Source organism: Epargyreus clarus, unplaced genomic scaffold, assembly GCF_041222505.1.
Source record: "Epargyreus clarus isolate Ecla_fem2 unplaced genomic scaffold, WU_Ecla_fem_2.2 ptg000005l, whole genome shotgun sequence".
Classification (NCBI taxonomy): Eukaryota; Metazoa; Arthropoda; class Insecta; order Lepidoptera; family Hesperiidae; genus Epargyreus; species Epargyreus clarus.
Window position 1 is genome coordinate 13,296,176 of NW_027332213.1, and position 12,310 is coordinate 13,308,485.

The window sequence follows — 12,310 nt, forward strand, 5'->3', positions numbered from 1 at the left end:
AAATACTACTATATACTTGGTACTTACTTTAAAGTATTAATATAATGAAGTTAATTCAAAAAAGTATAAAGATATTTGTAAACACAGAACAATTGTGATTACAAAAAGTCTAAACTCTCCAATTTAGTTAGTTAATTAACTAAATATTTACTCAGTTAGTTAAATAATTACTTCAAATCAACTTCTAACTTTGAAAATATGGCCTATATTTATAAGTACGAGTATATACATAATAAATACATTATTATTAGTATATACAGAGTAGTTATTAGTATTTGCGGACCCAATAAAAATCATTTCACAATTTATTATATTTATTACATATAACTACTAATTAAAAAATAATTTACTCCATAACTATTTATTTACCAAAACTTGTTACACGAAAACGATTATAGGATTACATTAGTACTACATGTAGGATACTGTTACAATTTTAATGTTACTCATATGAACACCACTTATGTAAAAATGTATTTCTGATTGCCTCTCGATAAATTACAACTGATAAGGCACTGTACAAGTGCGCAAATAAAATTCAGCGATTAAAATAACATTGTAAACGTAAAACCCGATGTAGCAAAAGTGCAACCTAACCCTTATATTAACCCCCTAATTAATTTATCAATGGTAAAAAAATAACAAATTACTACTAAATTATGTCTAGTTCACGCTAGAACACATGACGCAATCCTGGTTTGATATATAGATTTATAATATACATTAATAATTGGACGTTGTTATGCAAAATAGATCCAACCACAAAAACTAGCTTTTGAGAAAATAGGTCTTTTAGTAAATGTTACGTTAAGTTATTAGTTAATTAACTTTCTTAATTTATGTTTGGTATCACTGATATCTGTATATTGCAAAAGAAAAAATGTACGATGCATGTACGAATATTTTTTGCCTATACGAAAGTCGATGTGGAGATTTCATTTGATAGTAACTAAAAAAACGGGTTTTGTGGGTTGGATCCATTTTGCATAACTACGTCCAATTATGGATGAACAGTTATATATAGCTTAGTGTTTAAAACATGACCTCTCAAATGCTTCCCCTTTGAAAGGTCAAGTTTATTAAGAGGTCTAGGATAGGTCTCTGTTTTTTTTTATATGCGTATTAGAAATTAATTATCCCACGCTATTATGGTGAAACCTACATCCCTGAGTTCTTAACAAAATCTTTTAAGAACTTTTTACGTGAAAATCTACCAATTCGTATTTTGCCAGTAACCAACGATACAAAACATTCTGTTTAGATCCAACTTCGTCATATTCTTCTACCGAAAAAACATGTTGTCAAGGAGAATGTGTTTCTCTAGTTTTTGAAATTTTTGAAATTAGACGAAGAAAAATGTATGCTCGTCAAACGTAAATTTAATATCAATCTATCTGTATAATTTGAAGTAATGCGGGTAATGAGTACTTGGACCGCGGGCCGCAAACAGAGGTCCTAGCATGACCCGCGGGCTGCGGGTTGTCGGCCGGTCTATACTTCTGTCATAACCGCATGTCACAAACCGCACACATAAATGATTAAAAAAACCCGTACTACTAATAATATTATAGTCTAGACTGACGGTAGGCTCGAGAATAATCCAGCGTATTCTTTTCCATACAAAGTTCACGCACACATTCATTTTAATGTACGTACAGCGCCACAAACGCTTGTACGCAATAAAATTAATTCGTTCTCTCCGACATGTAGAGTCCAGACATTAAGACCACATTTATATCTACATACATTGAACGTAAGCAGTGATATCCTAGTGGTTGAAAATCGGCCTCTCGATCAAGGTTTGAGGTTTGAATCCCTATGACTTTTCAAAGTTATGTGCGTCATCATCATCATCAAACCATTACTTGTTGGGCGCGAGTCTCCTCTTAGAATGAGAAAAACAAGGATTATGTGCGTATTACAAATTAATTATCATTTGTTTTAACGGTGAAGGAGATCATCCTGAGAGAGATTAAAAAGGTGCTCTCAAAGGCGTGTGAAGTCTGCCAATACGCACTTGGCCAGTGCGGTGGATTATGGCCTAATCCTTCTCATTCTGAGAGGAGACCCGTGCCCAGTAGTCGGACAAAAATAGATCGACGACTACGACGACTTCGAAGGCGTCGTATCAGACAAGATCATAATTATTCAAACAAAATTTTGACGCGCACGAATTTTGGCCACGTGCCACAGGAACAAACATTTTTTTTATTACCACGGACCGTGTCTGAAACGTACACTATCTGTAGATATACCATTAAATGCACCAATAAACCCGTGTTTACACTAGTACTTAACAATATAAGCACCATGTACTGTCATATCAATTAATGGCGGCTCGTGACCGTGTTCGCCGGTGTACTTGATTATCTTCCCTTCCTTCACGGTAGCAACGGCTCGACACCCCCTATTCTTAGCTGAACAACGCCACCTCATCGTAGTCGAGAAGAGCTTGCCTTGGGTAGATCGGTGGAAGACGTAATCCTCGATTACGAGCCTCCGCGTCCCATTGACCAGGGTGATGAAGTACGCTGAAACAAAAGTTTAAATGTAATACTTGTTATAATGTTCAACGGAAAGGCATACATAGTTGAATTTGATGAGATGTTAGCAGCTACTGTTCTAAGGTGATAATAACGTCATAGACATCTTAAATGCATATGATAAAGATTTTCTAAGTCGTTATAAGAGTCGACCCATTTCTCTTGCTACAGCTACATGTGGCTAGCACCAAATGTATACAGAAGCTGTTGATCTAATGCAGTAAATGGACTAGGAAGTTTAGCCAAGAAATAAAAGTCTTGTAGAATAATTTAAAATGCGTATTAATGTAATAAATTCATATCTTTATGTTATTAACATAATCAATCAAAACCAAATTAAACCTTATTATAAGGAAGCCCAGTTGTTGTGCAAAAGCCCTATTCTGATGTGTTTATCATAAATCGGTCCATACTTCCAATGTCAATAAAAAGTTTATGATATTTTTTCATAGATTAGTTCGCTTTGAAATTGAAAGAAGCCACAAACGGCTTATTAGTAAGTCCTTTTTTTGAATTATTGACAAATAAAAACATTTTTAGAGAATAATTACGAATAAATAACTAATACTGCGTAATTTACATAATAAATAAATAATTATTTCAAATATTTTAGGGATATTTTAGCAAGGAGACGTGGCAAAACTTTTTTACGCAACTATTTCAATTCTCAAAACTGGGTACATTTTCTTGTTAGGAGTGAGTAATCTTTACTAATATATGTAATTTTACCACACTATTTTTTTCCTGCAGTAGTTCCGTGTTTTGCGTAAATAATGTCGAAGGATGGAAACCAGCTTACAGTTTCGTGGCAGAAGTTCCTTGATGACGCTTGGAACAGTCCTTTTACAAACTTGTCGACGTAGAAGTTTTTATTGATCTCCATTTGATCGTCGATCACAAACACTTAAATGATTATATTATTTCTTGGTCCAGTGTTTGTGTGAGTTCTGAGTCCATATTGTATATTTCTATATTATTTAAACACCATTTTATGCTCCGGAGAATTCCAGAATATTGATCGGCAAATCTTTGCGACTTAAATTCCTGAATCATCACTGACAACATTATGAAAGTGTAGGAATCACACTTACTAATTTTGGCATTGACATCTGTCTGTTGATTAACACATGACTCGTGGACGAACTTTACGTAGACACCAGAGAACTAATATCGTATAACATGTGTTTTACCTCCGACGGTGATAAGTTTTGGGGGCGCGTGATCATGTTCACTGGAGTATTTGGTTATTGAATTGTAAGCATCCAAATTCGCAAAGGCCTTACAACCTCTACTTTTTGCTGAACAAAGCCACTTAGAATAGGTCTTTCCTTTGATAGTTTTGTTGAATAAGTAACCATCCATTAAAAGCCTCCGAGAGCCATTGGATAACGTTAAGAACTCAACTGAAAAATAAAGTACACATATTTGTTACTTCCAAAATGAAAAAATATCTATTGGTAAGAGACAATTTTTTTTACTAGTAATCTATCACTGCTATGAATATTATTATACAAATTCATTAGTAAATTGTTTAACGGCGAAGGAAAACCTGAATCCTACATGCTTGAAATCTCGATATTGTTGTGAAGGGTTAATTTATAAAAGACTTAATTTAATTGATACTTAGAAGTACCATTATTAGTGACTATCAACAGTAGGTTGACAATAGTGATAACAATATTGATAAGGACGATTAATCTATAGAACCTACAAGGTCATAAACAAAATATACAGATTTTAACTCAAATCGCAATTTGTATAATTTTATTTTTAAGAGATTTATTGACTTCATGATCTATTTTACAGAAAATCTTTGATACATAATATCACACATAATTAATGGATATATTTTTTAAAACAAGTTTTGTATTTTGACATCAACTGTACTATGGTTGTTAGCCAAACCGCTATTGATTAATACTACAAAGTTCATTTCAAATCCATTAATAGTACAATAGTGTCGATTTAAAGTAAAATGTTCGTCATGATAACATACTATTTACAGTATAAGCTTTGTAAAGACTATAAAGACTAGTGGGGCCAAAGAGCTCCCTAGGCGTAATCAACATTTGTTGAGATTTCACACCTTTAGAATTATATGATCGTAAGTGCAAAAAACTAATTTAAGGATAGAAAACACTTTTTTAAAAGTTTCCGCTGCAATATTTTGTGCAATTACCGTAGATCCGCAAAACTATCAATTTGAGGGTAATAAAGGCAACACGCCGGATTCATAAGCTTTTTACCCGACTGCGGAGGGCAATCCTCTTTGACCGTACGGCATGTCCTGCAGCTCAAACGGCTTGACGAATTTTAGTACATAAGCTGTCTATAGATTCGTCAAAATTGTATATTTTTTATTTTATAATAATTCTCTTTCTCCAATTTCCAGAGCATTTTGAATTTGCACTTACGTCATTTTAATTCTAAAGATGCTATGTATTATTTAAATGACTGACATTTCAAAGACTAGATTACAGTATTATACGGTGAGTATGTAAAACGCTCTATCCTAGGGCCTAGACAAACAAACCTAGTGGAGATCCTACTATTATTTATTTATTGCTTCTATTGTAGATAAATGTAAAACATCAATAATTAGATCAGATTAATATTGATCGCTAATTATAAAATCCTTTTAATTTTATTTTACATAAAGACATTTCCATAAAGTATACTTTAAAATACTAATATGCGTTGTTACGCAGAAGGATTATTATTCTCTCTCTCTCTCTCTTTTGACTCTGCATTACAACATTCAAAAAAGTCGAACACCGAAGATATTTACATCATTAAAATTTAATAAAAATCCTCCTTTTATATTTTTGTCTAAAAGTCCTTATTTATTTATAAATTCTTTTCTATTTTGAAATTATCTTAGTTTTGCAGTATGGTGCAATAAAACCTATTTACAAAGATAGATAGATTTTACTAATTCATAAGCCAATCAAACAATACTCAATAAAGTGTGCGAAGATAAGATAAAACCCATCGACATTTGTATCCAATTTCAAATACAACAAAATGTCCGACTTGGAGTTTAGATGACGACAATGTTGCAACGCAACGCATAACTTTACAAATTATATTGTGGAACGAACCCGACCACCTGACAGCAAGAAGACTGCAGCAAATATCGATGGTCTAGAAAATAAAGTGTTTAGTGCAAAAATGACACTAGTCATTGTCATTAGAGATAGAGCTGAAACACGTACACTTTAATATAATATATAAGGAAATAAAATTTTGAAATTCTGACTAGAGCAAACCAAACAGCTTGATGATATATAACATACGGAAATGGAATGTCAAAAGTGCCATGCAAACACTTAACAATTTTATCTTCTAGACAATCGATATAAAGGACGTCAATTGAAGAGTTTTACATAAAGGCATTTTTAAACATGAACGGCTTATGGTTGTTATGGTACTGCCGTATACGAAGGATGGTTGTGTCATCATCACTGAGGTAGACGAAGGCGTTGCACTTCTTCTTGAAAGACGAACACCTCCAACGGTAGCCACGGCAGTCACGTATCTTCGAATCCTTGTGGAAAGTGTACCCGTTGACCATGAGCAGCCGCTTCCCGGTATCCAGGGTTATAAAGTAGGGGTCTGTAATTAAATACAAGTTTAGTGACAGAAATGCAAAAAAAAGTAAAATGAGTGTCCCCGTTATCTTAAAAGTTAGTGACATTTTCTAAAAGTATGTTTATTTGTATTATCAAAACATATACGCATTTTTAATCTATAACAAGACAGACCAATTTGACGAAACAAAAGGTGAACGACACAAAAACACTTTTTGAAGGTTCTAGATAATAAAACAATAATAAATACTTCTAACATTATTATTTGTCAATTAAGAACATATGAAAAATAGACTTTGAAACTTTTAACAACATTATCTTACGATAGGCCTTAACTGATATCCCTTAATAACTAAATCACATAGTCCATGTTATTTGCACTTGGCAAAATTATTTACATTAGTTTACTCATTAAATTCGTACCAATTACCGTACTCATTAAGTTTGACCATTGCCTAATTTTGATACTAACTATAATTTGACGTACGTTCCTTTAGTTGTCATTCGGTACCTAGGTCGCTCATGATCATTATGCTCGACATGCATCTTCAGGATTATCTGGTCATCCTCAGATAGAGCAACATAGGCCCCACATTTCTTCTTTGATGAAGAGCAACGCCACCTGATGCCCCCATGACATCGCACGCCACCCCCTTTATGGAACGTGTACCCGTCAACTAACAGAAGGGTTTTGCCATTGGTCAGTGTTATAAGGGTCGCATCTGGAATTAAAAGTATCCGCCTTTTTTAAACTTAAATCAACCTTCCGTTTGACATTTTTTACTATATCAAAACATTTTGTTTTGATGAAGTTACTGATGTTGCAAAGGGTAAAATGGCAGAAAAACAATTTAATCAAGAAGATTCAAAAGTTTATTACATCGTAGTTAAGACACAGATTTATAAATAGTTACTACGTAAGTTTAGCGAAAAAAGTACAATTATCAAATTTTATTTATCAGTTTAGTCTTATATATCCTGAACGCGTCGCCTGGAAACGAGGTGGTTCGTGGGAATGTATGCCTCCGATCCTCAGGATGCACTTCGCGTCCTTAGACAACACTACGAAGGCGTGGCACTTGCGGCTACCCTTCGACGAACAGGACCACCGAATGCCACCGGAGTACATTACGTCAGCGTGTTTATGGAATGTGTAACTATCTACCATTAGGAGCGTCTTGCCGGTGAGCAGGTTTATAAACTGCGGCTCTGTAAGAAAACCAAAACTTCGTCATTAACCCATTCCTAAGAATCAAGGACGTCTAAGACATTGGCGCCAGCGGGTTAGGTTAGTTTAGGTTATATCAGTCGGAAAGCTACATAATACAGCAGTTAACAGAACTGTAAAATATGTAGCGTCTTCGAAATAGCTGTGGTGATGCTGCAGTTAAATAACGAAGAATACCCTTCAAAAGGCGGCTGTAATAATATAGGTATATTTGTGACACAATTCTGGCATACTTACTCGTACTATTCAAGCACATCTTATACGTATTTTAATAGTTTACATGACTAAGAGGATTATAAGAAATCTATACATATAGTATAATGACATTAGGGGATTAACATCGAATTGAGACATTATAAGTAACAGACTCATTTACAACTGAATTTTGACGTTCTAATGGTTGTCTCATATGGCCTCGTAAAAACAGACGTTTGCGTCATTAGTTACTTAGATCAACGGTCACAAAAAACTGGTCTTTTTACGGTTTTTATCGTTAACAAAACTCTAATGAAGTTAACATCTTTTATAAAAATTTTAGAGCATAGAATTTGCTACAAATTTGATCCCGAACTTGCGTTCAACGGCCTTTGAGATAGAGAGCGAAAGGTTTGAATATCATTCTAAATAACAATAAATAACTTGTACTATTTATTAGATCATACATTATGTTCAATAAACCTTTTATCCAATATATTCTTTCAATAAGACTGAAATAATATGATAATATTAATATGAATAATAAGTAAAATTAAAGTCAATCTTGTTTTAATAACCAAATTGATTTCTGTTATCTGATAAATAAATCATTTTTTATTATTATAATATTAATTTATCCAACATTTTAAATTAATATTATAATAAAAATAAAACGAGCAGAATAGATGATAAGCATGATGCCCCCATGACATCGCACGCCACCCCCTTTATGGAACGTGTACCCGTCAACTAACAGAAGGGTTTTGCCATTGGTCAGTGTTATAAGGGTCGCATCTGGAAATAAGGTATCCGCCTTTTTTAAACTTAAATCAACCTTCCGTTGGCATTTTTTTACTATATCAAAACATTTTGTTTTGATGAAGTTACTGATGTTGCAAAGGGTAAAATGGCAGATAAACAATCTAATCAAGAAGATTCAAAAGTTTATTACATCGTAGTTTAGCCAGAGATTTATAAATAGTTACTACGTAAGTTTAGCGAGAAAAGTACAATATTCAATTTTTATTTATCAGTAAGTCTTATATATCCTGAACGCGTCGCCTGGAAACGAGGTGGTTCATGGGAATGTATGCCTCCGATCCTCAGGATGCACTTCGCGTCCTTAGACAACACTACGAAGGCGTGGCACTTGCGGCTGCCCTTCGACGAACAGGACCACCGAATGCCACCGGAGTACATTACGTCAGCGTTTTTATGGAATGTGTAACTCTCTACCATTAGGAGCGTCTTACCGGTGAGCATGTTTATAAACTGCGGCTCTGTAAGAAAACCAAAACTTCGTCATTAACCCATTCCTAAGAATCAAGGACGTCTAAGACATTGGCGCCAGCGGGTTAGGTTAGTTTAGGTTATATCAGTCGGAAAGCTACATAATACAGCAGTTAACAGCACTGTAAAATTAGTGGCGTCTTCGAAATAGCTGCGGTGATGCTGCAGTTAAATAACGAGGAATTCCCTTCAAAAGGCGGCTGTAATAATATAGGTATATTTGTGACACAATCTTGCATACTTACTCGTACTATTCAAGCACATCTTATACGTATTTTAATAGTTTTCACGACTAAGAGGATTATAGGAAATATATACATATAGTCTAATTACATTAGGGGATTAACATCGAAATGAGAGATAATATCTAAGTTAGAAACTCATATATATCTGAATTTTGACGTTCTAACGGTTGTCTCATATGGCTTCGTAAAAACGAACGTTTGCGTCATTAGTTACTTAGATCATAGGTCACAAAAACTGGTTTTGTTTCACGGTTTTTATCGTTTACAAAACTCTAATGAAGTTAACATCTTTAAAAAAAAATATAGAGCATAGAATTTGCTACAAATTTGATCCCAAACTTGCGTTCAACGGCTTTTGAAATAGATAGCCGAAGATTTGAATATCATTCTAAGTAACAATAAATAACTTGTAGATATTATTTATTAGATCATACATTATGTTCAATAACCCTTTTATCCAATATATTATTTCAATAAGACTGAAATAATAATTATTTATATGGCAACACGTTTGTCGGGTCAGCTAGTCAAAAAATAAGAGTCAAGTGCCCGTAAAAAGTCTTATATTTTCTACTTGTGTCTTTATGATCTTAATCACCAGTACAAAAATATCGGCTTAGTTTGTGTTAGTCAAAAAAGAAAATTGTGGTTTGAATATAATTGTCACATACAAACCTGCCATACACACTACGGTGCATCGAAGACGTCTACCTGTTCAGGTATGCCTGCGCGAGTAGACCGGACTATATGCGGGTATAACCTGTGCAGGCGACCGGCGCAAGATCAAAAATCAATTCTTTCGTGTGACACCGAACGGCGTCGGCCCTCATTTTCAATCGATGCCATAGCTACATAACTAAACACTGTACGGTACACCGGAACGTCCCCATACACGCTACCGACGTGCGGTCGACCTGTACAGGGAAACCGGCGCAAGTAAACTGTCTGGTAAACCGTAGCGTGTATGGCTTACATAAACTGCTAAGGCATTCTGACTAAATTTTGATATATGTGCCGTCAATTGTCATTTGATAGTTGGGAGGTTCGTGATTATGGAAACCATGAATCCTTATCACTGAGTTGTCATCTTCAGAGAGTACCACGATAGCGTTGCACCGTTTGATCTTACTGGAGGAACACTGCCACCGGAACCCACCAGAGTACTTCTCACCAGACTTCTTGTGGAATGTGTACCCGCCGCTCATGAGCAAGCGTTTCCCGTTGAAAAGAGTTATAAAGTATGGATCTGTGAAATGATATTGGGACAAAATATTACATTTCGAATAAATGTTCTTTATAATAATAATGAAGACATGTATGCTATGTCATTATTATACTATACAAACATTGTACGTATGGTATAATAATGACGACTACCGCTACCGAAGTAGGTACCGAAGTGGTAACTACCGCTACCGAGAGACGGTCGTCTAGCGCACGAGTTACAAATAGATCGTTTCTTGACTTCTAACCCTCGTGGTGGATTCACCAGATATAGCAGATGGTATAGCCAGTATTGCAAGGAATACATTAATTAACGAAAAATATGTTGAAGAACTATGCTTAGTTATTGGCTCATAAATGAAAACTTATATCCGTTTTATCAATAAAGAGCTGCATATTGAAATTGTTCATCAGTTCTCATTACAGTATCAAATATTTTGGTTGTTTGTGAAATTTAAAAGTATATTAACTAAGATTGTAAATTCAGCGACAGAGCGTACAATTTTAAATGCTTACTTAAAATAAAATTAATGAGGACGAACTTTTATATAACTTTAATGACAACTTATACATTAAAAAGGAATTTCTTAACATTGTTATAATTACCTATTAAGAAACTAACAGAAGAGCTGAAATAAAGTATACGTCAATCAATTTATCCAGTAACATCAACACAATATAAAATTTCAAATATCTAGATGCCATAGTATTAATTTATTTATTACATTAAACATTGTTATTGGATATTTACCACAGATATTTACATTAGTCAAATTTAGATATAGTCTACACATACTAAATGATCACTGCCACGGATGGACATCTGTAACTTTATTACGAGTACTACGCATACAAGTCCCAAATTAACGCGACTCATATCGGTATAATGCCACATCTCACATTTTAACATACAACAGCACTGCACTAGGTGTAGCTAAGATCATCATAGTCCATTGGTAGTTCGACCCTACTCCACTTATCTCTATTAAATTTCAATTTGTCTACCTAAAATTAGTTTTAACGAAGTAACCTTCTTTCGTTATGACGTACGATGGAGGATCATGTTTGTGGTCCAAATTAGTTTTGAGGACTTCACCATCTTTGGACACATGGACGAAGGCGGCACATCTCTTGGAAATCCGACTGCAACATGCGTACCTAGATCCACCAGCCCTGATCATGCCGTTCTTGCTGAAGGTATAACCTGCCATGAACAAGAGCACCGAACCACTGGACGTCTTTACGAATTGGGCTAAAATAGACATGAATTTCACCCATTAAATCGTTGGATTTTTAATAATAAAAGAAAATGAATGTCACAACGTTAAATACACTAAAATGATGTCGATGTCAGGATATCTTGGACAATATGGACATCTTATAATATTTTCAGGCCAACTCTACTCCACCCAGAAAAGATGTTAATAATATTCTTATTATGATCTTAATTTTTGTCAAAATGAAGTAACCAAGAAAAAGCAAAACTTTGCTAATAAAAGTATAACGCGATCTTCGGCCAAGTAAAGCCCAGTTTATAATTATACTGAAAAGTCTAACTCTCAGCACTTTAAGAGGTCTTGCAATTTAAAGTGTTGCTAGATATTGGGTGCTAATCTTCGCTCTATCGAAGAAAAACAAACGTAGAATATGAGAATATGTTTATTTCTAATAAAGAGTTTAAAACAGTAGCTGAATAATATTCTAATTAGGTTTCCATTATTTCATGACCCTAAGGGTCGCTGTTTGATACAATAAAAGGTAATATTTTATATTAAGAGTGTAGAATATGAGAATATGTTCATTTCTAATAAAGAGTTTAAAACAGTCGTTGAATAATATTCTAATTAGGTTCCATTATTTCATGACCCTAAGGGTCGCTGTTTGATACAATAAAAGGTAATATTTTATATTAAGAGTGTAGAATATGAGAATATGTTCATTTCTAATAAAGAGTTTAAAACAGTCGTTGAATAATATTCTAATTAGGTTTCCATT

General features: G+C 34.1%; 1 protein-coding gene across 1 annotated transcript; it reads right to left on the reverse strand.

The window, feature by feature from the left end:
* Positions 1 to 8,483: 8,483 nt before the first annotated feature.
* On the reverse strand, positions 8,484 to 10,729 carry LOC140742339 (uncharacterized). Its single transcript, XM_073073247.1, has 2 exons — positions 10,121 to 10,729; positions 8,484 to 8,847 (listed from the first exon to the last, which is right to left on the reverse strand). The coding sequence occupies exons 1-2, from the start codon at positions 10,294 to 10,296 to the stop codon at positions 8,580 to 8,582; spliced, it is 444 nt and encodes a 147-aa protein (XP_072929348.1). The 5' UTR covers positions 10,297 to 10,729; the 3' UTR covers positions 8,484 to 8,579.
* Between the last annotated feature and the right edge of the window lie 1,581 nt (positions 10,730 to 12,310).